Raw genomic sequence first — 17,875 nt, forward strand, 5'->3', positions numbered from 1 at the left:
TCCCCTCCGAACCTTGTGGGTCTACGGCAGAGTCCCTGAACTATAACCAAGGAACCCCAGGGCCTTCTGACCAAGTGAGCTCTACTGTGAGCTCTACCGCGATCCAAATGCCTCTAAGGGCTTTGCCGATCCCGCCTCTCTCACCTGACGGAACCCCAAGAATGGTGTATACGCATCATCCCTTTTATACTTCGGACCTCGTAACTTGGTCCAACCAGATGCCCTCCCTGAGGGACGATCCGGACAAATGTCACCGCCAGATCAGCGCAATCTTTTCCACCCACAATCCTACCTGGGCAGATGTCCATGTCCTTCTGAATGCCCTCTTTAACGAGGCAGAGAAGGCGGACATCCTGGCTAAAGCCGGGGAAGCTATAGAATCGCCCGATTACCAGAGGGGACGGCCCCAAGGCTTGCAGGCGCTCACCGCACAATGTCTCCGAGTAGAACCTACATGGGATTATAACACGACAAACGGGATCTGGTGCTTAAAATTATTTAAGAAAGCCATTCTGGACGGCGTGAAGGCTGCAGGTCAACGCACCGTTAATTGGACCAAAGTCCAAACGGTAATGCAGGGACCAAACGAACACCCTTCTGATTATTATACGAGATTGGTCTCTGCCATCAAGACCTGGGGGGGAATAGACCCCGAGAATCCACAACATGAAGTAATCGTTAAAGGTTTCTTCAAGGATCAGGCCTGCCCAGATATTAGGAAAGCCCTGAACCTTCAAATTGGATACGATGGAAAAAGTATAAATGAAATCTTGTCCATTGCGAAATCCATCTACAACTCTCGAGATGAAAGAAAGAAAAAGGAGAGTAAATCCGAGGTCGAACAGATCTTGGCCTTGAGCATGGAGACTACCTATGGCCCTAACCGAGGTAGAGGCCTCAACCGAGGAAAGGGGGTCCGGGGAGGAGGACCTCCTAACCCCTATAGGCAATGGGGACCGGGGACTGGAGGGTGTTACTACTGCCAGGAAGAAGGTCACATAAAAAGATTCTGCCCTTACCTAAATACGTCAACCTACGGGGGGCACGAATCCAAGTCCTTCCCTGCTCGAGCCAGCCACCCTCCTTTCCCCCCGCAACCCAACGTAACCCCAGGGTACACCAACCACCAACCGGCGACTTATGCTCCACCAACGCCCTCGAACCCGACGCTTCAAACCCGACCCCAGTCAGGACCCCGGACCCAGATGACAGCCATAGACCAGTCTGCTCACCCTTGGGCGAATGCCACTGCGCCTCCCTTGCATCCTCCAAACCAACCACCTCCCGATGATCAGGACACCTATTGACAATTAGAAGGGGATCCCACTCAGACCCAAACCATCTGCCCCGTCCTTGCACTGTCACCTGAGGACCCGGTCTGCACTATTGAGATTGACGGCCACCCCTATCAATGTCTGTTGGACACAGGGGCTACTTATTCCACCCTAACCAACAGCCACCTGGAACCAGGGACAGTGACCAAGAAAGTAATGGGACTGGACGGGATACCCCGCACTTGTCCGCTCTCGCGACCGGCTAAGGTCACCCTCGGACCATTACTAGCGGAACACACTTTCCTTTTAACAAGCAGCCCTGTCAATCTCCTCGGCAGAGACCTCCTCTGCAAACTTAACGCCACCATTAAATGCTCCTCCGATGGCATTTACCTACATATGCCAGGGGACTCTATTCCCATGTTCCAAGGTATCGTTCAGGAATCTAAAGCGGATCGACAGTTTCCCGAACTCCCTCTTGACCTAGAAACTGACTTGCCCCCCTCCCTATGGGGCACTGAATCAACCTCAGTCGGGCTCTTACTCTCCGCCACTCCAGTCAAGATCACGTACCGAAGTGACCTACCCTTCCCATGTACCAAGCAATACCCTCTGCCCAAAGAAGCCATAGAAGGCCTAACACCCATGATTGAGGACTTCCTCGAAAAGGGGATCCTAGTCTCGTGCGCTTCACCCTGTAATACTCCAGTTCTCCCGGTCAAGAAACCCGCTAAAGAAGGGGAACCTATACGGTACCGTTTTGTGCAGGACTTGAGATTAGTGAACCAATTCGTAATACCACGGCACCCAGTAGTGGGAAACCCGAACTCCCTCCTAAACGCAATTCCAGCGGGAACTACTTGGTACTCCGCTGCGGACCTGTGCTCTGCCTTCTTCAGTATACCCCTGGACCCGACCAGCCAATTCCTCTTTGCATTTACCTGGGGGCCCGGTCAACTAACTTGGACCAGACTTCCCCAAGGCTATGTAGAGTCGCCCGCAATTTTTTCGGCCATATTACATCAAGACTTAGAGGACATCCATTTACCGGCTAGCTCCACCTTACTCCTTTACGTGGATGATATTTTATTGTGTTCTACCACTGAAGAGGCGTGTAAGACAGATACTAAACACCTCCTATCAGAACTGGCAAAGAGGGGACATAAGGTGTCCCCAAAGAAACTCCAATATTGTAAACAAGAGGTCAAGTATCTGGGACACATCCTGGGTGTAGGGACCCGAAGTCTAGCCACTGACAGGATTGAAGCAGTCACTAAAATCCCTCTCCCAAAAACGAAACGACAGCTGCGCGGCTTCCTTGGCCCTGTTGAGCTTGACTCTAGTCTGGCCCTGTGAAGAGACATGAGAGGTGTAGAATAAGTGGGAGGCCCGCCCGGGCCGCCGGTGAAATACCACTACTCTGATCGTTTTTTCACTTACCCGGTGAGGCGGGGGGGCGAGCCCCGAGGGGCTCTCGCTTCTGGCTGCAAGCGCCCGGCGCGTGCCGGGCGCGACCCGCTCCGGGGACAGCGTCAGGTGGGGAGTTTGACTGGGGCGGTACACCTGTCAAACCGTAACGCAGGTGTCCTAAGGCGAGCTCAGGGAGGACAGAAACCTCCCGCGGAGCAGAAGGGCAAAAGCTCGCTTGATCTTGATTTTCAGTACGAACACAGACCGGACCAGCAGATCGGGGCCAAGGTCGGGCTCAACAGACTGGACCAGCGGATCGGGGCCAAGGTCGGGCTCAACAGACTGGACCAGCGGATCGGGGCCAAAGTCGGGCTCAACAGACCGGACCAGACACCGCGACATCCAACTGGACGTCCGAAATCGTCCCAGATACCAACACCATTAAGCTACGTTTCAAACGCGGTGACAGCCGCGTTTGACAGCTTCCTTCGTTTGACAGCTTCGCTTTTGACAGTTCATCTGACAGCTTCATTTGACAGCTCCATTTGACAGCTCCGTTGACAGCTTCCTTCGTTTGACAGCTTCGCTTTTGACAGTTCATCTGACAGCTTCATTTGACAGCTCCATTTGACAGCTCCGTTGACAGCTTGCTTCGTTTGACAGCCTCGCTTTGCAGCCCTCATTCGTTTGCCCCACACGCATCTACACCATGAATCTGGCCTACGCCGTTCTTCTTCTCGCCGCCATATCCTGGGTCACTCTCACATCATCAGACCACTGCACAGGGTTGCAAACAGACTATCACTTCTTGGACTATCATGAGGTCGAGACGGGAAGGTCTAACCCTGATCGAATGGGGGACTTTGATTTCTGCCTTCCAGAGTCTCGAGTCTTACTGCGCCATTCTTTAGTACCCCGACTCGCCAACGACGAATACTGGGAACTTTTCGTCCGAAACAAGGACCTGCGCCGTATCGGGTCCGCGGCCCTCACTCTTGACCACTCCTCTTACCGGCTGACCTGCCAAAACGGGACTTATCTTCTCTACGCCAACGGAGAGATCTCCCACAACCCGAACTGGACCGAAATCGAGATAGGAGGGGCCTCCCACGTTTATACGGACTCAAATCACCCCTCTGGAAACTTGATTTTCGGGTTCCAGTGTCTCCTCTCCACCCCAGAAACCCGGAAGTCTCAACTCCAGGGACTCTGCCTGCGACGATTCTGCTGCTTATGGAACCTAGGGGTCACTCACGAGTGGAAAGGGGCTGAATATCTCGAAGGTTGGCATCATCCTATACACCCTTCACGCCCCCCCCTCATGGGACCACGTCGGACCCCTGAGATGCGGCGGTATCGCCAGGGATAGGCGACTATTAAACACTACTGACCCACTCCACCCAGTCGGCACGGCACCTCGACAATTCGGCACTGACTCTGCATTCCCGGGAGAAGACCTCCTCTCATCCTGGGAGCAAAACTCCTACATTAAACTTCTCAGTCAGGTGGCAAAGGAAGCACCCTACCCAGACTGCTGGATCTGTGCCCACGCGCCTAGCCACCTCCAGCAGAGTCTCCCACTAGTCCCAGTGCCAGTGACCCTTGAACAATTCCGTTCCGGAAACGTTACTTCCTGGAACCTAACGGCGCTCAACTTGACACATCAATATCTCTATCTCACCGGCCCTACGAAGGGGCCCCTTTGCCGCAGCTTCTCCGGAGAAGGAACCTTCATTGGATCTAGTACATGTTCAAACACTCTCGAAATCCTGCCCACTGGCCTGGTCACCGTCACCAGTGCAAGAGAGTCTCGGACTTTCCCTAACCTTACCGTCGCCTGGGCCGCTGCCGTCGGACACCCCTTTAACTGGAGACCCCAACCCTCTGACTCCATGCTGTTGCAAACCTTTGCCTCCGGCAGAATGGAATCTTACCTCAGCGGCCTATTCTGGGTGTGCGGACACCGTGCATATACATGGGTGAGCCCACACATGTCCGGATCCTGCTTCGTCGGCTACATTGTCCCCGGAATTAGGATCGTCCCACATCTACCCCCCGGAAGACAACGGAATAAAAGGGAGCAAAAGGAGTTGTCAGATCTGTCAGATGTTGCTGCAAATGGAGAGACCGTAGGCCGAGCACTTTTCCCGGCCTACGGTGCCGGTTCAAACCATGTGGATATCCTTCGACTCACCGACATCCTCCTTAAGTTTATGCAGGAGGCGACCCAGATCACGGACTCTCTCATGTCGGAACTAACCGAGGTAAGACAGATGGCCTTACAGACGAGGATTGCTACGGACTTCCTCTTGTCTAGTCAAGGAGGCACCTGTGCCTTAATAGGCACCGAGTGCTGCACATACGTGACTGACCAGACCTTAAACATAACTGGGCATTTGAACAATATTCACGAGTTAGCAGGGAGGCTACACGATATCCAACATGAGGGACTATCCGATGTGGACCTGTGGGGATGGTTACCCAAGTTGGGCTGGCTCCGACAATTATTGAAAGTCATGCTGCTCATCGTCTTGACCGCTGGTCTTTGTGTGTCTATTTTATGTTGTACTGTGCACTGTATTAATCCCTGCTGTTCCCTCCTCCGCCTCCGCCACCCTGCCTCGCCTAACTCCTTCTCTCTTCGAGCCTATTCTCGTTCCCAACATACCCCCACCTTCCCCGACTATGTACAGATGAGGCATCTGGGAGAAGGGGAATATGAGATCACAGAAATTTAGCGTTCCTGTGGTGCGGAGAAAGGATTTGCAAGTTCCTTCAGAACTTTGATGCAAATCTATCTCCGAATGGGGGACTGATACGGATCGGAAAGGGGGGGGGTATCTTCTCTGCCCCTCTCCCTTGAACAACCGAGGCGATGACCTCTAGGGTATCCCCGTTCACCCACCCTCAGTTCCCCTCACCGTCGCACAAGCACCACACCTTCCCCAGAACCCCTTTCTACCACGAGCGAAATAAGCTCGAATATATGAATGTATTCTCTTATCTTTTCCTATGGCTATTTGCGCTCCATACTCAGAACGAGTAGACCGGGCGCTCCTGTATCTCCGCTTATTCCTATGGCTGCGTCTTGGCCAATCACAGCCATGCATTCGTCCTGCAGGAGCTAGCTCAGGCAGCTTTGCACGCCTCATTGAACCTACTGACAAGCTGTTGACGGCCCCCCACTGTGAGAACAATGGATCCGAAACTAGAGAACTCGTAAAACTGTCAAAATGTATCCATTCCTGTTACAATGTATCCATTTTGTTTCCGCTTTTGATTACCAATACCAAATAGACCGAATCACATAGGAAACCTTTGGAAATTCACATAAAATCAACCACAACTCCGATTTCTTTGCTCTTGGTGTCATTCAACTCAGCCCCTTCTGGACTCCATGATGTGATCCCTACTTCCATAATCCCCGGAGCGGCCAGGCACGTACACAGGAACTTCTTAATCCTGTCAGATCGCTTCGCATAACCCTTTCCCCGGGCAATACCAGGTGGCAGACGATGCATATCTATGACCCTTTGTCCTGCCACCACCGGTACTTGATAAACGATTGTCTATGTGTATTTCTCGCTCTACATATTTCCCCCTCCCTTGTCTCAAATGTAAATGAGTGTAACCCCACCTTTTCTCTGAGACACTCATGACGTGTGTAATATATTCATGATGCAATCCGTAAAACCCAACCCTCCCATAATGAATTCATGACGTTTCGTGCACTGTATTCTGGGACTTGGAGGGAACTTTTAAAAGTTTATGTCGCCCCACTCTCGGGGTTCAATCTCGTCTTGAACCTGTTGGCCAATAAACTTGGATCTTCGGCAGTTTGCTCCTGTCTCCGGCTGAGCTTCTTTCTTCCGCAAGAATCCACGGACTCTGTCCGATTGGCTGGGTGGCAGGGTAAATACGCACCCAGATTTCCGTAACATTGTGAAACATGGACCACTTATAAACGCCATCTCCAACTCCTCAAAAGATTCAATCAACGGTGTCTCCGAAAAATTTTACACATCACTTAGGAAGACAGGCGAACTAATATCAGTGTGCTGGAAGAAGCAAAGATCCCCAGGGTTGAAGCAATGATTCTTCAACATCAACTTCATTGGATTGGTCATGTTGTGTGGATGCCTTCCAAAGCAACTACAGTGGTACCTCGGGTTAAGAACTTAATTCATTCTGGAGGTCCGTTCTTAACCTGAAACTGTTCTTAACCTGAGGTACCACTTTAGCTAATGGGACCTCCTGCTGCTGCCGTGCCGCCGTAGCACGATTTCTGTTCTCATCCTGAAGCAAAGTTCTTAACCCGAGGTACTATTTCTGGGTTAGCGTAGTCTGTAACCTGAAGCGTATGTAACCTGAAGCATCTATAACCCGAGGTACCACTGTGGAATAACGTAAGACAGAGAAAAGCAAGCAATTGAAACCACAGCTGGGGCGCAATGAGCCTGGAGATATCCAAAGGGCCATGGCAAAAATTTACAGAACCCTGCAGGGAACTTGCCGTGGGGGGGGGTCTTCCCTTTGGATTCCCCCCCCCACAGCTTCCCCCCACTTCCTTCCCCAGATTCTCCCACCCCCTCCAACAAAGAGGGTGGAGTGGGGTCCGTTTGGATAGGAAACCCTCGGTGCGCGCCTCTCCCCAGCCGTGCGCCCTGCTCCTTCGCCAACCTCTCCAAGCGCGCCCTTGCCCATCCCCGACGTGGCGCACGGAGGAAGGCCGGGAGGGAGGAGCAGAGCGGTGGCGGGGGGAGACACGGAGAGGAAACACGGGTCGGGCGCTGCCGCTTTCGCTTTCACCGAGAAGAAAGAGGCGAAGCGGCGATGGCGCTCCTCGACGTTTGCAGACTGGAGCGCGGCGCCTGGGACTGGAACCCGCTCGGAGGAGCCGCCACCCCGCGGCCGGGGGCAGCCGGGCATTATGCCTTCGGGGTAGACAAGCCCCAGATCGCCGTGCCCCCTGGGAGGCAGGTGAGATGGGGAAAGGGGCGAAGAAGAGGCGGGAGGGCCACTGCGGCTAGTGCCTTTCCAACGCCAGCGAGCGATCCCTGCCCGCTGCCCGCTGCCCTCTGCTGGGCGGTGACAGAAGCAGGAAAATATGTATCTGTATTCCGGAAGGCGCAGATTGGGGGCCCGCTTTGACCTACATGTTAGGGTCTGGAAATCGTTGTTGTTGTTGTTTATACCTCACCCATCTTGCTGGGTTTCCCAGCCACTCTGGGCAGCTTCCAACAAAATATTAAAAATACAATGAAACATCAAACATTAAAAACTTCCCTAAAGGGGCCCCGCCCTCTGTCATTTGTTCTCCCAACCCACCAGAGGCTGCTGTGTTTTTGCATTTCTTCAGTACAGTGGTACCTCGGGTTACAGACGCTTCAGGTTACGGACTCCGCTAACCCAGAAATAGTACCTCGGGTTAAGAACTTTGCTTCAGGATGAGAACAGAAATCATGCAGCGGCAGCAGGAGGGCCCATTAGCTAAAGTGGTGCTTCAGGTTAAGAACAGTTTCAGGTTAAGAACAGACCTCCAGAACGAATTAAGTACTTAACCCGAGGTACCACTGTACTGTTGTAACATCTGTCTCTGAACCCATGTGCGCCTCACTGAACTTTGTCCTTGCTTGATTTGTGTTAACTTCCAAGAAAGCACTGGTGGGATTACAGCTCTTTAAAAGCAGCGACCCTAAAACAACTCCAAACTGATGAAACTTGAGAGCCCCAAATCCACCACTGCCACTGTTTTTTGTTTTTTTAAAATGTTTTTTGTTTGATTTTACAACTCCATTCACAATTATAATCACATACGGTAAAAATAGCACAAGTTTCTTCCAAATCTCAGGACTTCCCTCCGGGGGTTCTTTAAGTGACTTTTTAAACTGCATATAATAAGTCCATTTAATTTACTACCCTCCATTACAGTGGTACCTCGGGTTAAGTACTTAATTCGTTCCAGAGGTCCGTACTTAACCTGAAACTGTTATTAACCTGAAGCACCACTTTAGCTAATGGGGCCTCCCTTTGCTGCCGCGCCGCCAGAGCACGATTTCTGTTCTCATCCTGAAGCAAAGTTCTTAACCTGAAGCACTATTTCTGGGTTAGCAGAGTCTGTAACCTGAAGCGTATGTAACCTGAAGTATATGTAACCTGAGGTACCACTGTATATCTAAAGTCTATGCATCATTGCAAGAGTTAGTTAAAACCTGCCAAAGAGTTCAAGTGTCAACAGTGGTCTTTCAAATATACTGTACATTTGTCCCCTTCTTTATAGAAGCTCAGCTTGATACCAGTTTGGGTAAGGGAGTGTTTTGTGGCCGTCTTCCTAGGAGGAAAGGAAGCACCCAAACATTGAGATAATTTATTGTTGCTGTGTATTACAGAAGTCTCAAAATTGGCTTCAGGTGGCAGATAAAAGAGATTTCTAAACATTAAGCATTTCCGTGCCTTGCCTCCTCTCTCCCCCCCCACCAGCCATCTGAGTTCCTGCAGACCCACTGCGAGGGCAGCGGCAGCAACGGGCAGCGGATTGAGCTGGAGCATGGCACCACCACCATGGCCTTCACTTTCCAGCATGGCGTCATCGTCGCCACCGATTCCCGGGCATCGTCCGGCAGCTACATCAGTGAGTAACCACAGAGACATAGAGAGTTGAAATGGCACCACAGATTAAATGGAGGAGGCCTGGCTGACCTGGGCCTCGACTGTGGGGGCAGAGGCTCCCCACCGCTGGCTTGAACCCCCCACAAACAACTCCCTTCCCCACAGGTGCAAAGGTGTTCAACAAAGTCATTGAGATCAACCCCTACTTGTTGGGCACCATGTCTGGGAGTGCTGCAGATTGCCAGTACTGGGAGCGACTCCTGGCCAAACACTGCAGGTAGGTATCTAGAATCAGAGATTTGTAGAGTTGGAAGGGACCCTGAGGGGCAATCTAGTCTGCAACGCAGGAATCTCAGCTAAACTCAGTAAACCTCCGTCTTCTGCAGGTATTTCCCCCATCTCGCAAATATGCAGGGCAGGGCAATGAGAAAAAAATAATGAATTATTGAGTGTGTGCTCATGTAAAGGCAGCCGGGCTGACCCATAAATAAACTCCAATATCCATTCTAAGGTAATGCCTTTTATTAGGCCAACCAAAATGGCACAAAACAATTGTGCAGGTCTGAGAGTTCTGCAGAATTCTTCATCTAGCCAGATGAAGTGTTCTGGAGACCCCGAAAGCTGGTATGCTTTTATTGTGAATATTTTGGTGGGCCTGATAAAGGTATTGCTCTGATATGTATCAACTGTTGCTTTCGCTTCCTAAAAGTCACATGTAGTGTAGCGAACTTGAGCAGCGAGGCAGGATCCTTCCGGTCTTCCCCTTTGGGAAACACAAGCTAGGGTCTGGAATAACGTGTCATGATGTTCTTCTTCTGACACCACCACCCCTCTTCTAGAAATCAGGTCACAGCTCAGCAGGTCACAGCAAAAGATTATCAGGCCAGACCTCCTCTTGACAGCTCCCACCCCATACATTATAATTTGAGCCCAGCCTGGGTCTGGCTGAATAGACGGAAGATTCCAGAAGGATAGTGAAGCCCCGACATGGGAGGCCGGCCGCCACAGTTTTACTTGGGAGGCCTCAAGATGGGTCATTGGCCCACCTGAAAATGGTGGGGGTGATGGAGTTATGAAAAAGAAGAGGAGAGAGCGAATCTCCCTTTCGTTTTCCTCCTACCTCTCTTTACCTCTCCCCTTCCTTCCTTCCTTCCTTCCTTCCTTCCTTCCTTCCTTCCTCAAAATGTTGGTGCTGACCTTTAAAACAGCCTCGGTCCAGTATACCTGAAGGAGCATCTCCACCCCCATTGTTCTGCCTGGACACTGAGGTCCAGCTCTGAGGGACTTCTGCCAGAAGTGAGGTTACAGGGAACCAGGCACAGGGCCTTCTCGGTAGTGGCGCCCGCCCTGTGGAACAACCTCCCATCACATGTCAAGGAGATAAACAACTTTTTGACTTTTAGAAGACATTTGAAGGCAGCCCTGTTTAGGGAAGTTTTTAATGTTGGATTTTTAATATTCTGTTGGGAGCCACCCAGAGTGGCTGGGGAAACCCAGCTAGATGGGCGGAGTACTAATATATTGTTGTTGTTGTTATTTCTTCCGGCAGGTTGTACTACTTACGCAACAAGGAGCGAATCAGCATCTCGGCTGCTTCCAAACTGCTGGCCAACATGCTTGTTGAGTACAGGGGAATGGGGCTGTCTGTGGGGAGCATGCTGTGCGGCTGGGACAAGAAGGTACCAGCAACGTGACCGCGAGGAGGGGGGCAATTGGGGGGCAGGCGGAGTTGGGGGGAGTCAAAGCAGGGGCTGCTGGGTATTCTGATGAGAGAGGAAGTCTGGTTGGAAGAGCGACTCTAGGATTCCTCCTCATTCATTGCCAGCCAGGTCCTGCCTAAATACACACTGCACATTTAAAGCCAGCCCACCCCACCCCCCAGAATCCTGGGAACTGTAGTTTATTTATTTGTTGGTTTAATTTGCATTCCGCCCTTCTTCTGAACTTCTTCTTCTTCTTTGGCGATCCCTCGTAGCCGAGTAAGATTGTCTTCCATAAACACGGTTTTAACAATCTGTAAGTGACTGTGGAGGCCAATTCTGGATCCACACATCCTTCCACAGTGGGGACATAGGATTCTGGACGGGAGTTGATCATGGTGAGGGTTTGCCAAGCGTGCCTTCCTCTTAGCACGTTTCTCCCTTGCGTCCTGAGTTCAAGTGTCTTCAAAGTCCATGGCACCTTTGGTAAAGGCTGTTCTCCAACTGGAGCACTCGCAGGCCAGTGTTTCCCAGTTGTCGGTGTTTATACTACATTTTTAAAGATTTGCCTTGAGAGAGTCTTTACACCTCTTTTGTTGACCACCAGCATTACGCTTTCCTTTTTTATGTTCGGAATATAGTACAGTGGTACCTCGGGTTACATACGCTTCAGGTTACAGACTCCGCTAACCCAGAAATAGTACCTCGGGTTAAGAACTTTGCTTCAGGATGAGAAGAGAAATCGTGCGGCGGCAGCAGGAGGCCCCATTAGCTAAAGTGGTGCTTCAGGTTAAGAACAGTTTCAGGTTAAGAACAGACCTCCAGAACGGATTAAGTTCTTAACCCGAGGTACCACTGTAGTTACTTTGAAAGACGATAATCAGGCATCCGCACAACATGACCAGTCCAAAGAAGTTGAATGATGTTGAAGAGAATTGCTTCGACACTGGTGATCCTTGATTCTTCCAGTACACTGGCATTAGTTTGCCTGTCTTCCCAAGTGATGTGTAAAATGTATTTCACCCTTCATCTAAACATCACAAGGCAGTTCACAACATAAAAATACCAAATGAGAACACAAAGCACATAATAAAAGCAAGAACAAACCTGCCATCCCACAAACATATTTAAAAGGTCATAGAATCAGCCAGAGGCCTGGTTATAGAGGAACGTTTTCACCTGGTGCCTGAAGACATGAAATGAAGGTGCCAGGCGAGTCTTCCTGGGGAGAGCATTCCACAAGCAGGGGGCCACTGCAGAGAAGGCCCCGTTCTCGTGTTGCCACCCTCCGGACCTCTCGTCAAGGAGGCCCACAAAGGTCTCTGATTCTGTGGGGGTCAGTAAACTAATGTTCCCAGGATTCTTTTGAGGGAGGAGGTTTTGTTTTAAATGTATGGTGTATACGAGGCTGATGAATATTTATCATACCGCCGGGAACTCACCCAGGGCACATTTTCAAGAGAGGTTTAGTGGAGGGGGTTTAGTGTGGGTCTTGGGGGGGGGCAAATGGGAAGTGCTGCCGGAATGAGGGCCTGAGGGAGAGAAACAACTTTGTGACTTTCGAGGAGTGGGGTGGGAATGAGCGGGTGGGGAGTGGGTGCGATATCAGCTAGGCAGGGGACTTGGGTGGAAGCGGCCACGATCAACGGCAAAAGATGCTAGACCTGTGGGTTTTTCCTCTTTTTCTAGGGTCCTGGACTTTACTACATAGACGATAACGGGGTGCGCCTGGGTGGCCCCCTCTTTTCCACGGGAAGCGGGAACTGCTATGCCTATGGGATCCTGGACAGCGGCCATCGCCCCGATCTCAGCGTGGAGGAGGCCTACGAACTCGGCAGGAAGGCCATCTCTTACGCCACCCACCGCGATGCCTACTCAGGGGGTGTGGTGAACAGTAAGTGGCCCCCACCCTCACTCTGCAGTCCCAGCCCCACGTCCCCCTTGTTTGGTGAGAGCCTGCTTTCATTTTGCACAACCTCACTGGTGTGGTGGTACTTCTCTGTCGCCCCGCACAGTGTATCACATGAAGGAAGACGGCTGGATCCGGGTCGGGCGCACAGATGTCAGCGAATTGCTCCACCAGTACGCCGAAGCCAAGAAGTGAGCGGCCGGGAACCACGAGGAGCGTCGGATATGCTTCAACACTCAGGGGCGAAGGGCAGAAAGGGACAGAGCTACATTTATGACGGGGCAGCAATAAAGTATTTTCATTGATAAAGTCTTTCATTCGGCGCTGGTGTTTTAAAGATTTTAACCGGTCTGAAGTAGCATACAGGATACACGTAGGGGGAGGTTCTGGACTGAACATTTGGGAATTATTGTGTTTAAGATAAGCTTATCCACGACAACTTCATTGGATGAATTTAGATGAGTAGGACAGGATATTTTATTTATTATTCTTCCTCTTTTTCTCACTTATGTGAGAATGCAGATACAGTGGTACCTCAAGTTACAGACGCTTCAGGTTACAGACTCCGCTAACCCAGAAATAGTACCTTGGGTTAAGAACTTTGCTTCAGGATGAGAACAGAAATCGTGCTTCAGCGGCATGGCGGCAGCAGGAGGCCCATTAGCTAAAATGGTGCTTCAGGTTAAGAACAGTTTCAGGTTAAGAACGGACCTCCAGAACTAATTAAGTACTTAATCCGAGGTACCACTGTACCTTTTTCAGCAGATTAAAATCACCATCCGTTTGCCATTTATCTTTAGACGCTTTGGGGGGAAAGGTTGCTTAATCTTCTAGACCAATTATGATACCCAAAGATGCTTAGGCAGACTTGAATTCCTTTTCTCCCATCTATGTTTCTGTCTTAACGAAGAAATCACTCACAGACTGCTTTTGTAAACAAAAAAATATAAGTTTACTCACATGAAAAGCCTTGCCAGGATTCAACAGGCACAGTAATGAAAATCAGGCAGGCAATAATCCTTAAAAGTTACAAAAGTCGGTAGTCCAGTTCAAAATGGAGTGGCCTTGACTGTCCTTGAACCTTGCTGCCACACTTAAACTGAGTTGGGCTGTTAGTCCACCTGCCCCAATATTCCCTGCACTGACTGGCAAGGCTTCTGAGAGGGAGACTCTCCCAGTGGAGATGCTGCGGGTGGCGACTGGGACCTTCTGCATGAAAAGCAGATGTTCTAATGCTGAAATACAGCCCCTCAAAGGCTTTCTCCAGAGCAGTGTTTCTCAACCTGTGGGTCCCCAGATGTTGTTGGACTACAACTCCCATCATTCCTAGCCAGTGGTCAGGGATGATGGGAGTTGTAGTCCAACAACATCTGGGGACCCACAGGTTGAGAACCGCTGCTCCAGAGTCAAACCACAACAAACACAACCTTTGTGTCCCCACCCACGTGGGTGTCTTGTGGCACTGCAGTTCCAGGAACCTCAACTGCTCTCCTTTAAGGAAGCACCTGCAGTCATCAAGCTACTGAGAAGATCTGGGAGGTGTTTTCTGGCTCTCTCGGTTTTGCACAGCAGACCAGCGAAGCACAGCCCTTTCTGAGATGCTGATGAGCCTCTCTGGTTTAGGTTCGCTGTGGGGACTTCAGGGTCTGGAACCTCTTCCTCATCTCATTGCCTTCCACATAAAGTGTATGCAGAGGGTTCATGTAGATCAATCCTGATATGGGGGGAGGGGGTCCCCCATGCCTGTTGCTCATTCCTCGTGGAAGAAGAGGAAGAAGAGAAGAGGAAGAAGAAATTAATTTATACCCCACCCATCTGGCTGGGTTTTCCCAGCCACTCTGGGTGGCTCCCGACAGAATATTAAAAACACGATAAAACATCAAACATTAAAAACTTCCCTAAACAGGGCTGCCTTCAGATGTCTTCTAAAAGTCAGATAGTTGTTTATTTCCTTGACAAATGATGGGAGGCCGTTCCACAGGGCGAGCGCCACCACCAAGAAGGCCCTCTGCCTGGTTCCCTGTTACCTCACTCTCGCAGGGAGGGAACCTCCAGAAGGCCCTCGGAGCTGGACCTCAGTGTCCGGGATGAATGATGGGGGTGGAGATGCTCCTTCAGGTATATAAAGCATTTTGGGGGGTGTGGAATGTCTAAACTGCCCTTCACCCAAAGCTGGAAAGCAAGGGATGTGTCTTTAATTGAGTCCTGCTTGGGATTGATAGAAGGACAAATCCCACACCTCTGACAGTTGGGGAGAATCTATTGGAGAGAGAATTGGGGGGATGATGAGACAGTTATTGTTGTTGGGTTTGGGCTTTTATAGTATCGTAGAATTGTAGAGGACCCCGAGGGTCCTCTAGTCCAACCCCCTGCAAGACAGGAATCGCAGCTAAAGAGACGGACAGGTGCTCGTCCAGCCTCTGTTTGAGATCCTCCAGTGCTGGAGACTCCACCACCTTCTCAAATAGCTCTTCCTGTCAGAAAGTTCTTCCTAACTTCCTCACTTCCCGCAGGGAGGGAACTGGCAAAAGGCCCTCGGCACTGGACCTCAGTGTGGAGAACGATGGGGGTGAAGACGCTCCTTCAGGTATACTGGGCCGAGGCCGTTTAGGGTTTTAAAGGTCAACACCAACACTTTGACTTGTGCTCGAAAACGGACTAGGAGCCCTTGTAGGTCTTTCAGGACCGGTGTTATGTGGTCTCGGCGGCTGCCCCCAGTCACCAGTCTAGCTGCCGCATTCTGGATTAGTTGTAGTTTCCGAGTCACCTTCAAAGGTAGACTCCTACCAGCACATAGAGCGCATTGCAGTAGTCCAAGCGGGAGATAACTAGAGCATGCACCACTCTAGCGAGACAGTCCATGGGCAGGTAGGGTCTCAACCTGCGTACCAGGTGGAGCTGGTAGACAGCCGCCCTGGACACAGAATTCACCTGCGTCTTCAATCCTCTCCGTTATGTACCCTCTCGCTGTCTGTCATGTTCGATTTAGCTGAGGTTCCTGCATTAGGGAAGCTTTTAATGTTTAATAGATTATTGTATTAAGTGGCTGGGAAAACCCAGCCAGATGGGCGGGCTATAAACAATAAGTTGTTGTTGTTGTTGTTACTATTATTACTATCACAGGAGGTTGGACTAGATCAGGGGTCTGCAACCTGCGGCTCCGGAGCCGCATGTGGCTCTTTTACACCTTTGCCGCGGCTCCGGGGCGGATACTAGCGAGGGGAGGAGGCGCATTGTGCACCCCGACACTCCCCACTGTGGCGGGCGCTGTACTGGCTGTGACGTCGCATGGGGGCGGTGCGTGCGTTAGTCACGCACTGTCCCGACGCCACCTTCCCGCCCGCCCGCTACATTGTAAGGGGCATGTACGCTGGTCACTGTTTTGAAGGGGAGTGAAGAACACACACACACACAAAAAGGTAACTTGTTAAGTTAACGTTTATTTCTATGAGGAGGAGTAATTCTGAGGGGTCAAACAAAGAAATCATTTTAAAAAGTGACAAAAAAGTTATTTTTATAATGACGAGTTTTGCGGCTGCCAGTTGTTTTTCCTTCGGAAATGGGTCCAAGTGGCTCTTTTTGTCTTAAAGGTTGCAGACCCCTGGACTAGATGACTCTGGGGGTCCCTTCCAACGCTACAATTCAATGTTTCCATACGTTCCCAACATTTTCCCAATGAAAATAGGGACATCCTATTACATAATGATGATAATTTTATTATTTATACCCATCTGACTGGGTTGCCCCAACCACTTAATACAATAAGTTGTCCCAGCCACTCTGGGCATCTTAACACCATATAAAAAAATAACAAAACATTACAAAACTTCTCTATAGAGGGCTGCCTTCAGATTTCTTCTAAAGGTTGTACAGTTACTTATCTCCTTGGCTTGGGGGTCGCATAACTCTGTACCCTCCGACATTTTTCTGATGAAAATAGGGATGTCCCAAGGAAAAGCGGGACATTCTGGAATCAAATCAGAAACTGGGGCGGCTCCTGGAAATCCGGGACCCTCCCTGGAAAATAGGGACACCTGGAGGGTCTGACTTAGATCCCTGCCCATTGGGGATGATAAAATCTAGCAGGGAGTTGTTCAGTATAGATATCTTTTCAAAATGAGAGCAAGAGCATCAAGTTGTAGCCTTATGAGCCTTTGCCCTCGGGTGGGAAAAATATTGCGCCTGGGAAAGGGAAGTGGGAGTCAACAGACACTCAAGGAATAGTTTCGGAGAAAAAGGTTTTTATTTCTACCATCCATGAACTGGTAGAAGGAGCAAGTGTGATAAGTCACAAAAAGCATGCACGAAATTCACAGTCCTGTGCACAAGCATATATACCCCTTTCCAGTTCCCTCCTCCTTTCTCCTCCTTCCAGAGTCCTGCCCCATGAGTTCCTCTGAGCATGAACAGAAAGCTGTCTTGGGACTATTGGACTCTTGGCGCCCTTCCCAGGAAAAGGGGAATGAGAGTGGTTCAGCATGCCCAGAGATGTTGCAACTAGAATGAGATCAGATTCAGTCTCTCAGGCCTGCTATGAACAGAGCCTATTCATTAGCCTTTAAAAGTAACATTTTGCCTATGCACAGCATCTTGTGATAGAGCAGAGGAGAGCAGAGAAAAGCCGTTTTGGATTTTTAGAAGACAAAAGGAGTTTTGGACAGTTTTGAGGCCTGGTGTGATGGGGTGATTTCACAGACAGGATTTGGGTATCCTGTCCCTTCAAAGCTCACATTTCTCGACCAGTTTGTATACCTGCGTAAGGTACGTGATAGGTATGAGACTCGTTTATAATTCTATTTTGGGAAGGATTCCTGTTCTTCTGTAGCTGCATTGTTTTAGACCAGGGGTCAGCAAACTTCTTCAGCAGGGGGCCAGTCCACTGTTTCTCAGACCTTGTGGGGGGGGGGGGCAGACTATATTTGTATTCCTATGCCCCACAAATAACCCAGAGATGCATTTTAAATAAAAGGACA

The 17,875-nt window shown here is 50.3% G+C and overlaps 2 protein-coding genes across 2 annotated transcripts in view; both read left to right on the forward strand.

Annotated features, from left to right (window-relative positions):
• The window catches only part of LOC310837292 (uncharacterized protein), a 530,615-nt gene that overhangs the window by 55,967 nt on the left and 456,773 nt on the right, over window positions 1–17,875 (forward strand). The window lies entirely within an intron of this gene.
• PSMB8 (proteasome 20S subunit beta 8) lies at window positions 7,460–13,211 on the forward strand. Its single transcript, XM_083725194.1, has 6 exons — window positions 7,460–7,664; window positions 9,165–9,315; window positions 9,459–9,570; window positions 10,843–10,972; window positions 12,683–12,887; window positions 13,009–13,211. The coding sequence occupies exons 1-6, from the start codon at window positions 7,518–7,520 to the stop codon at window positions 13,095–13,097; spliced, it is 834 nt and encodes a 277-aa protein (XP_083581320.1). The 5' UTR covers window positions 7,460–7,517; the 3' UTR covers window positions 13,098–13,211.

Source organism: Podarcis gaigeae (genome assembly GCF_964106915.1).
Source record: "Podarcis gaigeae genome assembly, chromosome: 2".
Taxonomy (NCBI): domain Eukaryota; kingdom Metazoa; phylum Chordata; class Lepidosauria; order Squamata; family Lacertidae; genus Podarcis; species Podarcis gaigeae.